At 39.2% G+C, this 22,380-nt stretch overlaps 1 protein-coding gene and 1 non-coding gene across 2 annotated transcripts in view; one reads left to right on the forward strand and one right to left on the reverse strand.

Annotated features, from left to right (window-relative positions):
* LOC124719736 (zinc finger protein 664-like) overlaps positions 1–22,380 on the forward strand; it is a 168,575-nt gene that overhangs the window by 49,008 nt on the left and 97,187 nt on the right. Inside the window, exon 3 of the mRNA XM_047244938.1 lies at positions 18,601–18,663. Coding sequence (XP_047100894.1) covers positions 18,601–18,663 — 63 coding nt within the window. The remainder of the gene's footprint in view (positions 1–18,600; positions 18,664–22,380) is intronic.
* Trnat-ugu lies at positions 9,437–9,510 on the reverse strand. The gene has a single exon. It is a non-coding gene; the product is annotated as a tRNA-Thr (tRNA).

A 22,380-nucleotide genomic window follows, 5' to 3' on the forward strand; every position in this document is an offset into this window, starting at 1 on the left:
ACGTTTCTAGCATTTGTAGACTTAGAGAAAGCTTTTGACAATGTTGACTGGAATACTCTCTTTGAAATTCTAAAGGTGGCAGGGGTAAAATACAGGGAGCGAAAGGCCATTTACAATTTGTACAGAAACCAGATGGCAGTTATAAGAGTCGAGGGACACGACAGGGAGGCAGTGGTTGGGAAGGGAGTGAGACAGGGTTGTAGCCTCTCCCCAATGTTATTCAATCTGTATATTGAGCAAGCACTAAAGGAAACAAAAGAAAAATTCGGAGTAGGTATTAAAATACAAGGAGAAAAAATAAAAACTTTGAGGTTCGCCGATGACATTGTAATTCTGTCAGAGACAGCATAGGACCTGGAAGAGCAGTTGAACGGAATGGGCAGTGTTTTGAAAGGAGGATATAAGATGAACATCAACAAAAGCAAAACGAGGATAATGGAATGTAGTCGAATTAAGTCAGGTGATGCTGAGGGAATTAGATTAGGAAATGAGACAGTTAAAGAAGTAAAGGAGTTTTGCTATTTGGGGAGCAAAATAACTGATGATGGTCGAAGTAGAGAGGATATAAAATGTAGACTGGCAATGGCAAGGAAAACGTTTCTGAAGAAGAGAAATTTTTTAACATCGAGTATAGATTTAAGTGTCAGGAAGTCGTTCCTGAAAGTATTTGTATGTAGTGTAGCCATGTATGGAAGTGAAACGTGGACGATAAACAGTTTGGACAAGAAGAGAATAGAAGCTTTTGAATTGTGGTCCTATAGAAGAATGCTGAAGATTAGATGGGTAGATTACATAACTAATGAGGAGGTATTCAATAGAATTGGGGAGAAGAGGAGTTTGTGGCACAACTTGACAAGAAGAAGGGATCAGTTGGTAGGACATGTTCTGGGGCATCAAGGGATCACAAATTTAGGATTGGAGGGTAAAAATCGTAGAGGGAGACCAAGAGACGAATACACTAAGCAGATTCAGAAGGATGTAGGTTGCAGTAAGTACTGGGAGATGAAGCTTGCACAGGATAGAGTAGCATGGAGAGCTGCATCAAACCAGTCTCAGGACTGAAGACAACAACATTATATCTGTACAATGTTTGGTTCTTGTGCAATAAATAATTGAAAGTGTTCCCAGACTTTATGTACACCCTGTGCCTCGTTATTCGTCAGGATAGAACAGATACAGGTGTACGATATCATGCGGTGGCCACAGTCTGCCATTGATCCGAGGTGTCTGTATCGGTGCAACAGATGTGGAAGTGCGTGAAGCTCACACACGCTGCAGGGAGGGAATGTGTGCACACAACAATGAGTAGTGTCGAAGACGGCACGCTGCAGCTAGCACAATGTTTTTGTGGGCCAGAGCAGCTGCACTTAGCAGAGCTGGCAGTGATTAGGTGGAGGCTTTACTGGATTCAGAGGCAGGTGGATGGCGTCAAATCCTGGACCCTGAGGAGTGTGTCTGGCATCTGGCAAGTGGAGCCCTTCTGACTCGACACGTTGGTCCGCTGCAGCCTCGCTCCGAGATATTTTGCTGTCAGGTAGTGGTGGCACGTATAGCCGATCGATGTAATGCTGCATTGATTCCTTGCTACCACAGTCTTGCGACACAGTGACGTAACGTGTGGGGTGGTTTGCTTATTGACTGTGTCTTCAGCTGCGTTGTTCTTTGAGGAACAAATCGTATGTATAAAGCAGCTTAAAATGTCTAATTGCCTTATGAATTAGTGTGTTCAATATTTGATGTTAAACATGTAAGCGAGAAAAAGTTTAGAAAGGTGTGAATTTATGTTTAAAGTTTGTTGTAAGTCTGCTAAGTGCTCTCATTATCAAACACTGGATGAGTACAGTCTGGGTAATTTGTACTCCATTTTAAGCAAATGTTAGTTTTTCACGCATCCCAATGTTTTTTGACGTCATATCTCCTGAACTGCGTGTTGTATAATGATATAATGTTGCAGGTACATTTAATGATATACTGGGTGTTTGGAAATTCCCATTACAAACTTCTATGAGCTGTAGAGTGGAGTTAGAGTGGAGTGAGTACATAATAAATTGAATAGAGATCCATGTCCAGAAACATCATCCACCGATGCTGTAGAGTGTCAAAGTTAAATGCGTGCCGGCACCTGTAAATGTGTGTATGAGTGTGTGTGTGTGTGTGTGTGTGTGTGTGTGTGTGTGTGTGTGTCATCATCAGCCAGTTCTATCACCTTAATGATGTGGCCTCTATGAGTCGCGTGCAACAAAGCATCCCATTAAGATCTTCCATTTCTTCTGATCCTGAGCTTCCCGTTGCCAGTTGAATCCCACTGTCTTCCTTATATCTCTGTCTCATCTGTCTAGTGGTTTTCCTCTAGGTCTTTGTTGATAAATTGGGCTCCAGTCTAGGACTTGTTTACACCATCTATCATCTTTTGTTTGAGCAACATGACCAGCCCACTGCCATTTCAATATATTAACTCTTTCCATTATGTCGGTGACCTTCGTTGTTCGTCTTATTTCAGTTGCTCTCTTTCTGTCTTTTTTTTTTTGTGTAACCCAACATTGGTCTTTCCATTCCTCTATGGGCTACTGTTAGCTTCCTAACGATGAACTCATTTAGTGTCCATGTTTCGCAGCCATAAGTTATGGCTGGAAATATACGTTAGTCAAAAATAGATTTCTTCAGCTCAACTGACATCTTAGATATAATACAACACAGTCTACAATAATTAACTTTGGGTCTTAGCAATCAGCAATTTCTTCGTTTCTCAAAACTTTTTCATTCGCTGTGATCTGGCTGTTTGTTTTTCTGCACATATGACATACTTCTTCCGTTCTGATGGTTTCTATGTCAGCCATGTGTATTTGTTCTTCAGAAGCAGTTTTTCTTCTCTGTATTGAGTATGGTGTGTGGTGATGTTCAGTTCATACAGATCACTTTGTACTTCTTTAAACCAGATGTTTTTGGTTTTACTGTTCCAGTAGTAGTCAAAAAGTTGATTCAAGGTTCTAGTATTTGGTAGGTGAGATATGCGGCCAAAAAATGCAATCCTTCTTTTCCGCATTGTATCAATAATGGATCCACTTTCTTTATACACTACTGAATTGGACAAAAGTCTCCACTACCCATTAACTTGGTGTTTGTTACTGATAATTGTTCGGAGTGTTCTTCTATCAACTTTCTGTAATTTGTCAGTTGTTGCTTGAGTATTTAGTTTGAATAGTGTTTCACTTGCATAAGTTGCTTCCGGTTTAACAACGGTGTAGTAATGTTGAAATTTAGCATTTATTGAGAGAGATCTTTTTTTGTAGGTTGGCCACGTGGTTCTCTGCGCTAACTGAAGTTTTAATGTTGTACCAGCTATTGATGCTCTTTCATTAACATTCCAAGTAATAATCTCACCAATATATTTAAACTTTTTTGCTACTTTAATTTTTTGATCATTATGGAGAATGATATGGGATGTGTCAACTGGGAAGCTGGGCATCATTTCTGTTTTCTCAAACGAAATTTGGAATCCGACCTTTGTCGCTAATCGTTCTGGTTGTTCTATCTGAACCTTTGCTTCATCAATATTGTTTGCTATCACCGCCAAATCATCTGCAAATGCAAGGCAGTTAAGTTGAATCTTTCTTCTAATCTTAACAGATGGTGGGCATATCTTGTTCCATTCACGCATGATTTTCTCCAGCACACAAGTGAACAATAATGGAGACAATCCATCACCTTGTCGAAGCCCAGTATGAAACTCAAAAGGTTCAGAGAATTCATTTCTGAACCTTACTCTAGCTTTAGTATTTCGAAGGGTGACTGCAGTGAGGTTGACAAGTTTTTGATGTAAACCAAATTCTTTAAGAATTGACAGTAGAGATTCACGATGGAAGAATTAACAGTAGAGATTCATGATGGATACTATCATAGGCTTTTTTAAAATCGACAAACATGATCACTAGTTTCTTGTCCCTAAGCCTTTGATGTTTCATTATCCATTTGAGACTAATAATTTGATCAGGACAACTTCGTCCTGTACAAAAGCCTCCTTGATATTCGCCAAGTTCACCATTAAGCTGTTCATGAATCCAGAAATACAGAACCTTGGAAAAAATTTTATAAGTAATATCCATCAGGGATATACCCCTCTAATTTGGAGCCAATCTATCTCCTTTTTTGTGTAGTGAATGGATTATTGCAACATTCCATGCTTCTGGTAACTTCTCAGTATTCCAAATGTTGGTAAGATGTTTGTGTAAGTTCAGAATAATTTGTACATTTGCATATTTCCAAAGTTCTGCCGCTAGTTGGTTCTCACCTGCTGCTTTATAATTCCGAAGTGAGTTAATCACTGCTTGTACTTCATTTGGCTGTAGTTGTATAACTTTTTCTAAGTGGTTTTTGTTTCTTGGATAGGGGTCAAATTCCAAATGATGTTCAGGTTCCGCGCTATTTAGTAAATGTTTGGAATATTTAGCCAATATCATTGAATTGTCGTAATTGTTATATGCTACCTTTCTGTTTGTATCCTTCATCATAAGAGTAGGTGGAGTGTATTTTGACTGGTACTGTTTGAATGTCTGATAGTAATCTCTTGTCTTGTGGGGATTGAAAGCATCCTCGATAGATTTTAGCGGGTCCTCATGAAATTGCCTTTTGACCCTTCTAATTTCTTTGGTGGTTGATCGTCTAGCATTTATTAATTCCTCCCTGGAGCTTTCAGTTCTCTTTTGTTGGTCATTTAACCAGGCCTTATGTCTACGTTGAATCGCTACATCGCATTCCTCATTCTACCAAACATGTTTTTTGTGTTTCCGTACAGAAGCTACTAATATATGTAGGGTGATTCTATGCTGTAGGATAGGGAACTTCCAGAGGTGGTAATACAGATCAAAAAAAGAAAAAAATCTCCAGTAAACATGGGCTGTAAAACGCATACCTGAGAAGCTATAAGCACTTGTTCATCTTCGGTGGTGTGAAACATATCACTGTTTCTAGAATGAATTTTTCACTCTCCAGCAGAGTGTGCGCTGATATTAAACTTCCTGGCAGATTAAAACTGTGTGCCGGACCGAGACTCATACTCGGGATCTTTGCCTTTCGCGGGCAAGTGCTCTACCAACTGAGCTATCCAAGCACGACTCCCGCCCCGTCCTCACAGCTTTAATTCCGCCAGTACCTCGTCTCCTACCTTGGTAGAGCACTTGCCCGCGAAAGGCAAAGGTCCCGCGTTTGAGTCTCGGTCCGGCACACAGTTTTAATCTGCCAGGAAGTTTCATATCAGCGCACACTCCGCTGTAGAGTGAAAATTTCATTCTAGAAACATCCCCCAGGCTGTGGCTAAGCCATGCCTCCACAATATCCTTTCTTTCAGGAGTGCTAGTTCTGCAAGGTTCGCAGGAGAGCTACTGTAAAGTTTGGAAGGTAGGAGACGAGGTACTGGCAGAAGTGAAGCTGTGAGGACGTGGCGTGAGTCGTGCTTGGGTAGCTCAGTTGGTAGAGCACTTGCCCACAGAAGGTAAAGGTCCCGAGTTCAAGTCTCGGTCTGGCACACAGTTTTAATCTGCCAGGAAGTTTCATATCACTGTTATTGGACAAATGCTCATGGATCTTAAGGTATGCATTTTAGAGTCCATGTTTACTGGACATTTTTCCTTTTTTTGGTCCATAATACCAACTCTGAAAGTTGCCTGCCCTACAATCTCAGCTGCAACATTCCCGGTACATGTATTCCACTGTCAGAGGTATCAGAATGGTTTTTGCGTATAACTTTAGACTCGTTTGTTTCCAGTACATGGGTCCTTACCTCAAATTGACACATTTATCCTTCTCCATCATCCTTGAAAGTTTGTAACGTCATCACTTAATCATCCTATATATACACGCATTCACAGGCGCCAGCATCTTTTACTTTGATGCCCCACATCGTCATTGAATGACTTTTTAGACATGAGTTCTTGTTCAAAATATTATGTACTCATTCCCCTCTGCAAATCCTAGAAATTTGTAAAGGGAATTTCCAAACACCCTGTATGTAGGTACTGTCAGCAAACTGTGTTCTGAATAGAGTCAGTAGTAAAGAACTAACAGATTAATACTGATGCATTGATACTATACTGCATGATGCTACAGTTTTACTGCACGGATGTAATAAGTGGTGAACTTTCTTCGTTCCATTGTTTTTTTAGGGGCATGTCAGCAAGCAAAAAGATTCCAAAATGTTTGAAATTATATGTGAAGTTTGTTTAAGTCACTAAGGACTCTCATTTTCAAATACTGAGTGAATATAGTCTGAGTAATTTGTGCACCACGAGTTACACTGCCTTAAGACATAACGCTGTTTCTAACTGTAATACTTCACTTTTGTGTTAAACCTTTAATGTAAGATTATATCTCTTAATGAGTGAATTATGACAGCATTTTAAATTTTTAAATTCAGTCAGTAATCATATGAAATGCTGAAAACTAAATACAAAATTTTTGTTGCCCCTGGGAGCAGTTAGGTAGGCGGCCTGCAACTGGGATCATACACTACGAGCTGTGTTAGCCATTATATAGGTAGAGCATTTGAAAAATTGATTGATTTGATGTACCTACACTGCTGTGAACTTATAATGTTCAACCTTGGATAATTCAATCAGTTTAAGTGAAGCACAAAATTGTGCTTGTTCATTGTATTGCATGGATTATCAAAGTACTTTTTCTAATTATAGAAATATGTTTGATTTTATCTAGTAAGCTACAAGCTGCTGAAAGTTCTCAATTTAAAGACTTCATTGTTTATTTAAAAAACATGATAATGAAGCCTTCTTTAATCCTGCTGTAGAAAAATATAGTTTAATTAATTAATCTTTAAACAGACACTCGAGAATGTTGATTCTGTCACTAAGAAAGACAATATTAATGTAAACTGTGTGAAATAAGCCTATTTAAATAATTTTCAAATTACTTGTATAATTATAGTATTTTATGCCTCCTCAACAACCGTTGTTCTATGTAACGAAATCATAAGCAATCAGTCATATAAAAGAATTTAATAATGTGATAGGTGTAACATTTTGAAGAAGGGCACTAAGTGCCCAAAACTGGTGAAGAAGTTAAATTTCTTTTATGCACATGGTTGCTTATTATTTCATTACATTGTATAAGTATGTTCAAACTTGTAATTAATACTAAAACTGACATGTTGCATCTGCAAACAAGCTATAACAATTCAAAAGTGTGGCTATGAGATGCCACAGACTTCAATATAAACTATTGATCTATAGACCGATTAAAATTACGTGATGGTTGACACTTCATGTGTTGTAGGTGGTTTCCTCCAATCAGATTGCTAAATATCATGCTTGTACCATTTGTCGTAGCCAAACTGGTACAAGTTCACTTCCAATTCCTTGTCTGGTTTTCTTTCTTGATGTGTTTGGATACTGAATCCTGGGTCTCGCCCTTTTATTTATAATCTTATTTCATCACACATGATGATCTCACACACACACACACACACACACACGCGCGCGCGCGCGCGCGCGCTGAGCGACGTACCACATTGATCAGCACACTGGACTTGGGACTTGAATTTGGGAGGACAACTGTTCAAACCCACGTCCAGCAGTCCAGATTTAGTTTTTTCGTGAGTTCGCAAAATTGCTCCAGGCAAATGCCGAGAGATTTCCTTTGAAAGGGGAAGGCCGATTTCCTTCTCTTTCCTTCCCTCATAGGAGATTGTACTCCATCTCTAATGACCTCATTGTCAAAAGGACGTTCAAACACTAATCTCACCCACTTGCCCCCCCCCTCCCCCTTCCCTGCCCAGCCCCCATTCACACACTGATGCTAATGAAATATGCATGCTTCATACACTGTACTAACCAAGCACTACTGGATCGTTCCACACAAGATTCAATTCAGCATTATTTATAGAGTTATTATAATCACAGAGATCGGCTTTCATTAGATATGTATCACGACATAGTGTGAAACCGAATTTTTGAAGGCTGTCAGTTAATCATTATGACTGGGACACCGTTGTCATAAATAACAACAGCCTTTTGCAGTGTAATGGCATTGTGTAGTGGCTAGCATGTAAAACTGACATCTGGAAGGTTGCAACTTCGATTCTCATCAAATGGAGCAAAATTATTTATTTTTCCAAATCTAATCAAAAGACATTGATTATCATTCTTATTCAGTTAATTGAGATATTCCCCCCCCCCCCCCCCTTAAACTTCGCCACGCCATTTTTGTCATTGTCTTTACTTTTTTATTTGCTCATATTTTCCTTCCTATCATTCTTTTTTTCATTTGGAATCTGCCCGTGTCTCCTATAATCTGCAACCGAGAGCCAGGGCTGCTCATTGGTTGATAATGCTGCATCCCATGTAGCCAGTGTGAGATCATAGGTACAGGTGACCCGTGGCAGCAAGAAATTACAGTTTGCTTTTACCACAAAAACTGAAATTTTGCTGTGGAAGATGGCTATGCAAACAAACATATTATGAAATTTTTCTGTCTCGAGTTTGCTCCAGTAGGTAGACTTAAACATCGTGAACAAAGTGATGTCAGCCAAAGTTTAGTCATTGGTCACTCAAAATCAGATATCCACAGAGCATCTCACATTTCCTTTGTACTTCGCGGCGCCCACTTCCAACCTTGCTCTGCACACATTAACAGCATTTGTCAAGCGATCAACCGTGTTTGTGTGGTACCTATAACACAGCGGTAGTCGACAGGTGATGTGGCAACACCGCAGCGATAACTGACAGACATCAACTATAAAGTAATTTTAATCGGACTATAGTTAGTAAATTTGAAATGTAAATTCTTCGATCAAGCCCCCAACTAATTCGTCACAAATTTCACCTGTGGCCTGCCTTGACAAGAAATACAGTATTGCTTCAGCCCATTACATGCTACAGTTTACTGTAAACTGGTAACTGTTGAGGGAATTACAATGAAATGAACACCCTTAGCTGCTTACAGGTGTTGACATACGTCAACGGGGACAGATGAAAATGTGTGTCCCGACCAGGACTTGAACCCGGGATCTCCTGATTACATGGCAGATGCTCTATCCATCTGAGCCACCGAGGACACAGAGGATAGCGCGACTGCAGGGATTTATCGCTGGCACTTCTCCCGCGAAACCCACATTCTCAACGTACTGTCCCGCACTACATTCGTAGTGCCCCCGCCCATTATACTCATTACTTGCGGCGCGTTGCCAATTCCCATAAGAGTTCGGGCACTGTTTGTGCATTCGCACAGAAGAAGAAGATGGTCAAGTGGCCGGAGAGCCTTAACTATATATATATATATACTAAGATGGTATCTGTTCTTTCGGACATGTCCGAAAGAACAGATACCATCGGTGACCATGCAGCTTGTTAGAATGAAATTAACAATGAAATGAACACCCTTAGCTGCTTACAGGCGTTGACATACGTCAATGGGGACAGATGAAAATGTGTGCCCCGACCGGGACTCGAACCCGGGATCTCCTGCTTACATGGCAGATGCTCTATCCATCTGAGCCACCGAGGACACAGAGGATAGGCGCAACTGCAGGGATTTATCTCTGGCACTTTTCCTGCGAAACCCACATTCTCAACGTATTGTCCCGCACTACATACATAGTGCCCCCGCCTGTTATATTCATTACTCGCGGCGTGTTGCCGATTGCTGTAAGAATGCATTCGCACAGAAGGAGAAGATGGTCAAGTGGCCGGTGAGCCTTAACTATATATATTCGAGTCCCGGTTGGGGCACACATTTTCATCTGTCCCCGTTGACATATGTCTTTTGCTGATGAAGGCTGTAGCTGAAAGCTTTGTGTAAGTGTCTTTTAATTATGCCTGTCTGCAACTTAACCTGTCTTCGTTATGGCAAATAGCAATTTGTCTTTTCCACCGTTGTTGATATTCATACATGCAGTTTCCATTGTGTTTTTTGATAATTCCATTGAAATCTGGAATAACTTGTGTCGCCATCAATCTTAGGTCCAACTCCACATGAAGACGATTTCACTTTGAGGTTTTATTACTGCAAAGAGCAGAAAAGGTCTGCTTACATAAGTAAGTGGTAGGGAAATGCAAAAATGTTGCAAGGCCCTTTCAGACAGCTCTTCATACACATAGCACACATGCAACCAAAAGCTACAAAGTTCATTTTTTTAAATGTTTTTCCGTGAAGTATGGCAGGATGGTTCCAATAGCTGTTCTTGCCCTGTGTCAGAGATATTCATACCCTGTATGTCATCAATTTCTACATTAGTGAAAGGATTTTTAGTCCAACAATTACCAGGTTGTGGGACAGGGAAATATCCTCGAAAACTTGTGGATAATGCTCTTAAGTGTCCTACAAAGTGTTTTGTAACAAATGTTGCTTGTCTAAAAATAGCAAACACACTTCATTATGCAGCTCAAAGAAGGGTGGCAGTATGTAAGAAAAGTTGAGTGTGTTCACTGCTAATTTCTTCACATTAAACTGTGAAAAGATAAGAAATAAGAGAATGTGTTTTGTAACTCCATCCAGAAGACATTTAAAATCCTCAGGCATTTTCCTCACTGTCAAAGTTTCTCTGCTTATGAAGCAATGAGTACACTTTACTCCTGGCGCTAACGGTTTCACTCGAACCATTAGGCCTGTCAAAAAACTGGAAAACTTGGAGATGAAATCCATGAAATTTTGAGATGTTGTACAGCTAATGTACAATGGTTTTTGAAAAAGTGCCCCCAACAGAGAAGGAATTTCGCTCACTTGAAGTAGTCTTAAGTAGCCCTGTACAGTGGAACGTCGCTTAGCGAACACCTTCCATAACTTGCAATTTGTGTAACGAGCAAAAAAAATTGTAAAAAAAAGATTTGCTTAATGAGAGGTGTTTTCTTATAACGAGTGACAACGATTTAGTGTGATATAGGGTTGTCCGAATTTGTTACTAGCAAACCGGGAGGTTTCTCTAAAATTAACTAAAAATGGCCATAATTTGTGAATCATAAACCGGGACATTTCTGGACACTTTTCTTAACGTTAAAAAAAAGTGAAATATTTGTGCAAATTACTGCTGTATTCAATCGATTTATTAAAATAAACAAATAAATGAACACTTTATACTGTAATTAATGTAATAGTACTCAAGGGAGGGCATTCAAATGGTAATAACATTTTACAGTATTAATACTGGTAACACAAGAATTTTTTATTTTGAAATATTAATATGAGATACTAAATTGTCTGCTGAAACACTGTATGTTGAAGTGCAAAGATCACATAATTTGTTATCCTACACCTCATATTTATCTGAATTCTGAGCTTTGGAGAGAAGATCTTTCTGCTGTATGATGTATTCATAAAACTTAGAGCAACTCATTTAATAATTAAGAACATTTAATTATTGCTTCGACCATTGATACTTGTAATCTGTTTGTTTCTCAGTATGTTGCACATTCATGAGAGAAAATACTCATTCCACATTTGCATTATACCCTGGAATACTGAAGACGAATTCACATAGATTCAGCAACTGAGAATGCTGTTTTTCCAATCTGTCGAAAAAAATAGGTCCATTTGTTCTGACATGATTTACTACCCCAGTTATCGCCATTTTCGTTGAGTTCTGATTCAGTGAACTGCTTGAGTAAAGAAAACGGCTCGAACAATAAACTGTCATCTACTGACAGTCCTGTACCTTGTACAAATGTTATTGTCCTTTCCACATTGCTCCACTCAGGTGCTGTGTCCAGCAATATCCATTTAAAAATGGAAAACTCCCTGAGATTTGTTGACCATTTTTCTAAATAAGCTGTACACATTTCATAAAACTATTCTACTTCAACATGAAATTTTTGAATTTCACTAGTTCATGCAACCTCACTGTTCTGCAAGAGAGATGTCATTTTACAACGTTTTATGATTTTACTAGTATTTTCTGCTTTTTCAAGAGTAAGCATTTGTCTCTGAAATGCGCTCAACTGACTAGCAGGAACCTCAGATATGCCTCCATTAACAGGTTCTGGAATAGGGTTGTCAGAAATTTAAGTGCCTTTTCTTCTAAGAGGAAGAATGATTTAAGAGCATCATATAACTTCAGTACTCTCTCTACAGCAACAAACAAAGATAACCACCTTGTTTTTGTATGTAACAACAATGCATGATACTCTATATCCACAAACTCACAAAACTCCTTTAGACGCTCTGTTTGTACTGTGTATATGGGGAAGTAATTGAAAAGTTTAATTATAAAGGTTTCTACATCAACACTCATCACATCAGCGGCTGTCTTAGCAGCATCGTGTAGTATGTGAGTAGGGCAGTCAACTCCGAAAAGATTTTCATTTACTTCACTTTTCAGTGTAGCAAATACATTGTTTGTACCTGCTCGTTGCACTCCAAAATTGTTAGCATTGTCACCACAAAATTTTGCTCTTATCAATTTTATTTTCTTCTAATGCAGTAATGCAGTACTTACTTATTGTGGAGGCAGTTCCACTTGGCAGCGAAACTAATTTAAGCAATTTCAGAATACCATTATGAGGTGTAAAATATTAAATAATTAATGGAGATATTTTTTCAGCCTTATGATTACTCGCATCTGTAGCTGTTGAATAATAGCTGGCCAGTGAAAGGTCATCACATATTTGTTTGATAGTGTCGGGTGCCAAAACTGCTTTCAAAAGTGCTGTTGTTTTGGCTCTGCCCAATGTCACACTCTTTGCTGTGACAGAATCGCTAAAAAGACTGGAGCTTAGCCTACATCTACATCTACATGATTACTCGGCAATTCACATTTAAGTGCTTGGCAGAGGGTTCATCGAACCACAATCATACTATCTCTCTACCATTCCACTCCCAAACAGCGCGCGGGAAAAACAAACACCTAAACCTTTCTGTTCGAGCTCTGATTTCTCTTATTTTATTTTGATGATCATTCCTACCTATGTAGGTTGGGCTCAACAAAATATTTTCGCATTCGGAAGAGAAAGTTGGTGACTGAAATTTTGTAAATAGATCTCGCCGCGCCGAAAAACGTCTTTGCTTTAATGACTTCCATCCCAACTCGCGTATCATATCTGCCACACTCTCTCCCCTATTACGTGATAATACAAAACGAGCTGCCCTTTTTTGCACCCTTTCGATGTCCTCCGTCAATCCCACCTGGTAAGGATCCCACACCGCACAGCAATATTCTAACAGAGGACGAACGAGTGTAGTGTAAGCTGTCTCTTTAGTGGACTTGTTGCATCTTCTAAGTGTCCTGCCAATGAAACGCAACCTTTGGCTCGCCTTCTCCACAGTATTATCTATGTGGTCTTTCCAACTGAAGTTGTTCGTAATTTTAACACCCAGGTACTTAGTTGAATTGACAGCCTTGAGAATTCTACTATTTATCGAGTAATCGAATTCGAACGGATTTCTTTTGGAACTTGTGTGGATCACCTCACACTTTTCGTTATTTACCGTCAACTGCCACCTGCCACACCATACAGCAATCTTTTCTAAATCGCTTTGCAACTGATACCGGTCTTCGGATGACCTTACTAGACGGTAAATTACAGCATCATCTGCGAACAACCTAAGAGAACTGCTCAGATTGTCACCCAGGTCATTTATATAGACCAGGAACAGCAGAGGTCCAAGGACGCTTCCCTGGGGAACACCTGATATCACTTCAGTTTTACTCGATGATTTGCCGTCTATTACTACTAACTGCGACCTTCCTGACAGGAAATCGCGAATCCAGTCGCACAACTGAGACGATACCCCATAGGCCCGCAGATTGATTAGAAGTCGCTTGTGAGTAACGGTGTCAAAAGCTTTCTAGAAATCTAGAAGTACAGTCTACAGATTTCAAAGACATGATGTTTAATGGTATGATAACTCATTGCTAATTCAACTGCTGCTACTGATTGGGTCTGTTTTGATAACTTTGAAATAAAAAAGATCTCTCTCTCTCTCTCTTTTTTTTTTAAAGTGCTAGCAGAGTACATGTTTGATTTATGCTTTTGGCTGCCTACCTAAGTAATCCGTAATATCTACCCTTCCTCCATGTGAAATGGGAACATATGACTTACATATTCCACATTCCACTTCATAGTCATGTCTTCCTCATTTGATGAAAGACCATTTGTCTTGAAAGGATCACTTTCACTTTGACATTTGGAGCTCACTTAACACACACGCAAATGTGAACTAAGAATAATAAGCCTTGGACAGAGAACTGTGTAGCTGCAATGTTTTAATTGAACTGAATCCAAAGGCAAGAGTTAACAATAGGAAGAAGCCCTTGATAGACGCTGGCAGGTGCAACAGTGAAACACAAATCATTATTTTGCTTAACAGTGACATGTGTTTTTTTTTTTTCCCCCCGCATATTTTAAAACGTTTGTAGAAGTGTTCCTGAAGACAAACCCAAAAGAAGACAACCATAAGAGAAAGATAATGACCTCTGAAATAAAACGTAAAATCATAGAGAAATGCGAATGTAGTGTGAGCATTTGCTGATTTAGCATGCACATACAATCGGTTTACATCATCTAATTACGCTAGCCTCAAGAACGAGGACAAGATTAAGGAGATAGACGCTTCAAAGGAAGTGACAAGAGTAGCTAAATAACTGTTTCGTATTCTGGATGATGCCGAAAGGTTAGTCCTTGTAAGGGTAAATGAAGGCAGTTGCAAGGTGATCCTATTAATGAGAAAATTCTCCAGTCCTACCAGACACTTCCTTAAAGAATTTCAATTCACCAACATCCAATTTCTGCCCCTATTACTCCAGCCTATGGACTAGCAGATTATTTCTAACTTTAAGAAGCTCTATACTAAATAACTCTTAGAGCATTGCTTTGAGTTGATTGAAGCTATGAATCTCAATCTCGGAGAGTTTTGAAAATGTCACTTCAACATCATTGCCTGCGTCAAGATGATCGAAATGGCTTGGGAGGGGTTTACCAAGAGAACTCTCACTTCTGCTTGGAAGAAGCTTCGGCCAGAGTTTCTCGTCGGATGTAACTCTGAGGCATTTGAGCCAGTACCTGCAGAGCCTGTAGTCAATGAGATTGTGTCTTTGGTCAAGAGCACGGGACTAGAAGTGGATAACAATGGTATCGAAGAACTTGTGGAAGACCACAGACAAGAAATGACCACCAAAGAGCTTATGAAATTGCAGTGTGTTTTGCTGCAGGAAGTAGTGGAGAGGAGCTCTTCAGAGGAGGAGGAGGTGACAACAAAGCGGCAATCATCTGGCGCAATAAGACAAATGCTGAAAGCATGGAAATTGGTTGCATCGTACATTGAAAATCATCACCCCAATAAAGCAATGGCTATGCATGCTACAAATTTATTTGACAATAGTGCTCTGTTGCATTTTCTCCAGGTTGTTGGAAGCATCGGCAAAAAGAAATGACTATAGACAGCTTCCTAGTACAAAAGTGTTAGTTATGTATTGTATGTAATATAATTTTCTTTAAATAAATGGCATGAATAAGATAAAACTTTAGTACTTTTTCTGCTTTGAACTTATTACTGTGTTTTACATTAATTTATAAGGGATAAATTGTTTCACTTAACGAGTGTTTTGCATTAAGAATAAGATTCTGGAACGAAATATGTTTGCAATGTGATGTTCCATTCCATAATGGTTAACTGGCTTCAGGGCAGAAATTTAGTAGAGCAGAAATTTAGTAGACTCCCAAGGGGTCCACAGACCACACTGAGAAACACTGATCTAGGGGATTGAGGTCAGGTGATCTTTGAGGTGGATGGTATGTATCCATCTAGGCCTATCTTGGCGCTGGCTTGTATTGCGTTGTTATGTGTCATCTCACATCAGCAGAAAAAATTTACAGTTCCCCATCATGCATGGGCCATATTCCCCAGCTGTCTGTATGAGTGAAATATTAGCCAAATTAATTTGGAGGGGGGGCGGGGGGGGGGGGGGGGGGACTCAGTAGGCCTGTATAAGGAGAAATGTTTCAAAAAACATTTATATTTCAGATACATTTGTAGTAAATAATTACAGTACACCCTGGTGTGACTTTTCAGGCTTTCCCGACTATCTGTTGCCGCTGTTTAATATTGTGCAAATCATTCACTATTTCATCGACAAGACTATTTGACATCTTCCCCCTCTGCTGGGAACTGCAGGTCTTGAGCTGCACAACACAGCAGTGTCTTACACTCTGGCACATAGAATATATGTGGTCTCAGATGTCAGCAGTTTGCCTGGCAAACTATGCCACCAAAGAACTGTGTTCCAACAGAATGGCTACGAAGGTGGTTTGATAACACTCTTAAATTTCCGTGAAAGAATGAAACATCTTTGTTGCACCTTCATGATTGTTAAGTCTGATTATTCCAAGGACTGTATAAAGAATTTCAACAATGTGCAGTGTACAGTTCATTGTCGACAACCATCTGAATTGATCGGTGTGTTCACTGCGATTGATAATGGAGAAAACCGAGTTGTGTGTTGTCATTAAACATTTTCATTTTTGAAGAATTGGACTGCAGCGTAAATCAAAACAGAATTGGATGAAGGTCACACAGACGCTGCATCATCATGGAAGACCGTTTGCATTTGGATTAATGAATTTGAGCATAGTCAGACAAGCATCAAAGATGAAGCACGCTCCGGGCTTCCACTTGAGGTCACCACAAAGGAAACCATTGACAAAATCTGTGATATGTCATGCAAGGCCACAGAATAAAAATTTGTAAGCTCGCTAAGACTGTAGGCGTCTGAGCTGACCAAGTACGCAGTATCCTGCAAGGGTAATTGGCTGTGAACAAGCTGTGTGTTAGGTAGGTGCTGATGTTGCTCACAGTTGACCAAAAGCGCATCTGGCACTACATTTCAACAGAATGTCCGGAGTCATTTGGTCACAATCTGAAGGATTTGTGGCTGTTGATGGAACCTGGATCCATCATTACACACCAGATTCAAAACAGCAGTCAAAGCAATGGACAAATGCTGGCAATGAAAGTACACAGACAGTTTTTGGAAAACATGTATCCCCTGCAATGAATCCGAAGGTGTCCCAATCTGTACTCTGTAGGTTAAGTTCACTGCTACGTAGTATTGCATGATCTGGGTATTTTTGCACTACTGAGCATAGACTTCCTTTGAATGACTCCAAAACTGTCATGGCAGAATTGGGTGTCTGGTAAAAAAAAATCCAGCAATTTACATGATTTCACCTAGACCTCTTATATATGTCCAGATAACTTTACAGTCATACTCAAAATCGGGCCCAATAGACAACCTTTTTGTTGACTGCAGTGAACTATCCCCACCCCTACTCTTTCCTATGGTATCTGAACTGTCTTTTCAATATACGTTTCATAGCCAGCTCTGCTTCCAAGTGTAATATGAGCATGACAGATTTCCTGGAGGTAAGTAAATTTGGGATCTTTGTTACGAATACTTAGACTTCAGCCCTCCTCCATAACACCACTTTTCAAAAGCTTCTATTCTCTTCTTGTCTGAACCGCTTATCATCCACATTTTGGTTCTGTGTAAGGCTATGCTCCAGACAGATACCTTCAGAAAAGATTGTGTAGTACCCAGCAGGCAGAATTGGTTCTTTTTGCAGACAACAGTTGTAACGTAATCAATCCAGGCATACACAATACATACTGTAACAGAAGAAATGGTAAGTAATTTTGTAAAAAAAAAATGTTATTACATGGTTTTCTGGAAATGGTGTCTCTCTCAGTTTCGAAAAGATAACATATTTAGTTCTGCACATGGTGGGGTATTATACCAATGATACCGAGCGAGGTGGCGCAGTGGTTAGCACACTGGACTCGCATTCGGGAGGACGACGGTTCAATCCCGTCTCCGGCCATCCTGATTTAGGTTTTCCGTGATTTCCCTAAATCGCTTCAGGCAAATGCCGGGATGGTTCCTTTGAAAGGGCACGGCCGACTTCCTTCCCCATCCTTCCCTCATCCGAGCTTGCGCTCCGTCTCTAATGACCTCGTTGTCGACGGGACGTTAAACACTAATCTCCTCCTCCTCCTATACCAATGATAAATATAATGAGTGGTAAGCAAATGGTAATAATGTTTTGGGGTGAGTCATCTTCAACAAAGTAAGTTTTTGTTACTCAAATGTGCTGTAAGAATAATATGTAGTAATATGTAGTGTTCATCCAAGATCATCTTTAAGGAGTCAAGCATTCTGACTACTACTTTGCAATCTATTTATTGCCACATGAAATTTGTTGTAAGTAACACACTGTGTTCAAAAGGAACAATACTGTACATAATTAGAGTACAAGAAGAACAAATGCCATTCATTAATGCACATTAAGATTGTCTTTGGCACGAAAAGGGCTGAACAATGTTGCAGCAAAAACGTTTGGTAACATTGCAGTGATATAAAATGTCTGACAGCAAAGTAAAATTTGAAAAGAAACTGAAAAAGTTTAAAAAAAAAAAAAAAAAAAAAAAAAAAAAACTTGTAAACAATGAACCTTTGGCCATGTATCTACATACGAATGTGTAATAAAAGTGAAAATGACTCATTCCACATCATAATGATTAAACATACATATAATCTGTGGAACATAAAACTAACTCACTCCTAATACTCAAGACCTTTGGTCACCATTCCTACAATCTCATTTGTTACAGGACTATTCGTTCTGCGATGAATTCCTGCCGTATTGTGAGCCATCCAGTTTTGGAGAACGGCTGGTAAGTTCTCTCTGATTCAATTGATTCCTATTTTTTTCTGAGGTCAAGTTCTATATAGTTTGGTATAGGACGTATCAATACAGATGTTACAGTTGCACAGATGGTTGGAAAAATAATGGTTTCAGCAGCTCTCACAATGAATAGATATAGAGACTTATATTTGTTGTTGTTATTGTTTGTTGTTTTGGTATTCAGCCTGAAAACTGGTTTGCTACATCTCTCCATGCTAGCCTATCCTGTGCATGCCTCACCACTTCGGGATAAATGCTGCATGCTACCTCTACTTGAATCTTTCTGTGCCTCGTGCTGTGTGACCATGTAGTTCTGTATTGCAAACAGTATATTTTGTGCAGTTACTTATGTAAATAAAGAGTTGTATTATGTTTCTTATCTCTATAGTTACAGGTTCCTGTATGGAATACTTGTTACTAACATCGAGATACTATTGTAACTTGCTCAGCAGCATAGGTTGTTGTTGTTGTGGTCTTCAGTCCTGAGACTGGTTTGATGCAGCTCTCCATGCTACTCTATCCTGTGCAAGCTTCTTCATCTCCCAGTACCTACAGCAACCTACATCCTTCTGAATCTGCTTAGTGTATTCATCTCTTGGTCTCCCTCTACGATTTTTACCCTGCACGCTGCACTCCAATACTAAATTGGTGATCCCTTGATGCCTCAGAACGTGTCCTACTAACCGATTCTTTCTTCTAGTCAAGTTGTGCCACAAACTCCTCTTCCCCCCAGTTCTATTCAATACCTCCTCATTAGTTATGTGATCTACACATCTAATCTTCAGCATTCTTCTGTAGCACCACATTTCGAAAGTTTCTATTCTCTTCTTGTCCAAACTATTTATTGCCATGTTTCCCTTTCATACATGTCTACACTCCCTACAAATACTTTCAGAAACGACTTCCTGACATTTAAATCTATACTCGATATTAACAAATTTCTCTTCTTCAGAAACACTTTCCTTGCCATTGCCAGTCTACATTTTATATCCTCTCTACTTTGACCATCATCAGTTATTTTGCTCCCCAAATAGCAAAACTCCTTTACTACTTTAAGTGTCTCATTTCATAATCTAATTCCCTCAGCAGCACCCGATTTAATTTGACTACATTCCATTATCCTTGTTTTGCTTTTGTTGATGTTCATCTTATATCCTCCTATCAAGACACTGTCCATTCCGTTCAGCTGCTCTTCCAAGTTTTTTGCTGTCTCTGACAGCATTACAATGTCATCGGTGAACCTCAAAGTTTTTATTTCTTCTCCATGGATTTTAATACCTACTCCGAATTTTTGTTTTGTTTCCTTCACTGCTTGCTCAATATACAGACTGAACAACATCGGGGATAGGCTACAACCCTGTCTCACTCCCTTCCCAACCACTACTTCCCTTTCATGTCCCTCGCCTCTTATGACTGCCATCTGCTTTCTGTACAAATTGTAAATAGCCTTTCGCTCCCTGTATTTTACCCCTGCCACCTTCAGAATTTGAAAGAGAGTATTCCAGTTATCATTGTCAAAAGCTTTCTCTTAAGTCAACAAATGCTAGAAACGTAGGTTTGCCTTTCCTTAATCTTTCTTCTAAGATAAGTCGTAAGGTTAGTATTGCCTCATGTGTTCCAACATTTCTACGGAATCCAAACTGATCTTCCCCGAGGTCCGCTTCTACCAGTTTCTCCATTCGTCTGTAAAGAATTCGCGTTAGTATTTTGCAGCCGTGACTTATTAAACTGATAGTTTGGTAATTTTCACATCTGTCAACACCTGCTTTCTTTGGGATTGGAATTATTATATTCTTCTTGAAGTCTGAGGGTATTTCGCCTGTCTCATACATCTTGTTCACCAGATGGTAGAGTTTTGTCAGGACTGGCTCTCCCAAGGCCGTCAGTAGTTCTAATAGAATGTTGTCTACTCCCGAGCCTTGTTTCGACTCAGATCTTTCAGTCCTCTGTCAAACTCTTCACACAGTATTGTATCTCCCATTTCATCTTCATCTACATCCTCTTCCATTTCCATAATATTGTCCTCAATTACATCGCCCTTGTATATACCCTCTATATACTCCTTCCATCTTTCTGCTTTCCCTTCTTTGCTTAGAACTGGGTTTCCATCTGAGCTCTTGATATTCATACAACTGGCTCTCTTTTCTCCAAAGGTCCCTTTAATTTTCCTGTAGGCAGTATCTATCTTACCCCTAGTGAGATAAGCCTCTACATCCTTACATTTGTCCTGTAGCCATCCCTGCTTAGCCATTTTGCACTTCCTGTTGATCTCATTTTTGAGACATTTGTATTCCTTTCTGACTGCTTCATTTACTGCATTTTTATATTTTCTCCTTTCATCAATTAAATTCAATATTTCTTCTGTTACCCAAGGATTTCTACTAGCCCTCATCTTTTTACCTACTTGATCCTCTGCTGCCCTCACTACTTCATCCCTCAGAGCTACCCATTCTTCTTCTACTGTATTTCTTTTCCCCATTCCTGTCAATTGTTCCCTTATGCTCTCCCTGAAACTCTGTACAACCTCTGGTTTAGTCAGCTTATCCAGGTCCCATCTCCTTAAATTCCCACCTTTTTGCAGTTTCTTCAGTTTTAATCTACAGCTCATAACCAATATATTGTGGTCAGAGTCTACATCTGCCTCTGGAAATGTCTTACAATTTAAAACCTGGTTCCTAAATCTCTGTCTGACCATTATATAATCTGTCTGAAACCTTCTAGTATCTCCAGGATTCTTCCGTGTATACAACCTTCTTTTATGATTCTTGAACCAAGTGTTAGCTATGATTAAGTTATTCTCTGTGCAAAATTCTACCAGACGGCTTCCTCTTTCATTTCTTACCCCCAATCCATATTCACCTACTATGTTTCCTTCTCTCCCTTTTCCTACTATCGAATTTCAGCCATCCATGACTATTAAATTTTCGTCTCCCTTCACTACCTGAATAATTTCTTTTATCTCATCATACATTTCATCAAATTCTTCATCATCTGCAGAGCTAGTTGGCATATAAACTTGTACTACTATAGTAGGTTAACAGTATCAAATTAGCATTTTTTCCCCGTTACAGTAGTGTCAACCAGAGATGAATTTTTTATACATTCATTATCAAAGCATCAGAGACGAATTTTCCTGTTCCTCAGTGCTTGAGACGCTAATTAATTTACACTTCGGACAAATTATTTTCTGCAATCTTTGTTATATTTGGTACGTGGATATTATTTATGGCCTTCCTTTAATTAAACTTTTAATATTTTGAAAACTTGTAACTCTTGTTACTTGCATTAGATATTTGCATATTAGTAATACATCAGCATACCGTATTCATCCAACTATAAGACAACCCCCAATTTTTCTTACATATTCTGACTAATCAGAAGTGCATAATGTTTTCTTGATGTAATTTATCTACCTAAAAATCTTAACATTATACCCATTTTAAACTTATGCCATTTATTCATTGTTTACATTTTGATAACACAAGGTGATATAAAATAAACAAAAATAGGTTTGCATTAATTTTTATCGTCACTTCCTATTTGCCTGGTTATTTAAGTGAATACTTTCAAACAATGGGAAATCCAGGATGGAATGTAACAATGTAACGAATGATATTGTGAGTGTGGCCTCAGTTGCCTCAGAGTGCAGTTGTGTGTGTGAGCTGTGTTTGCGTGCACACACGTGTGTGTGTGTGTGTGTGTGTGT

Source organism: Schistocerca piceifrons, chromosome 11, assembly GCF_021461385.2.
Source record: "Schistocerca piceifrons isolate TAMUIC-IGC-003096 chromosome 11, iqSchPice1.1, whole genome shotgun sequence".
NCBI lineage: Eukaryota > Metazoa > Arthropoda > Insecta > Orthoptera > Acrididae > Schistocerca > Schistocerca piceifrons.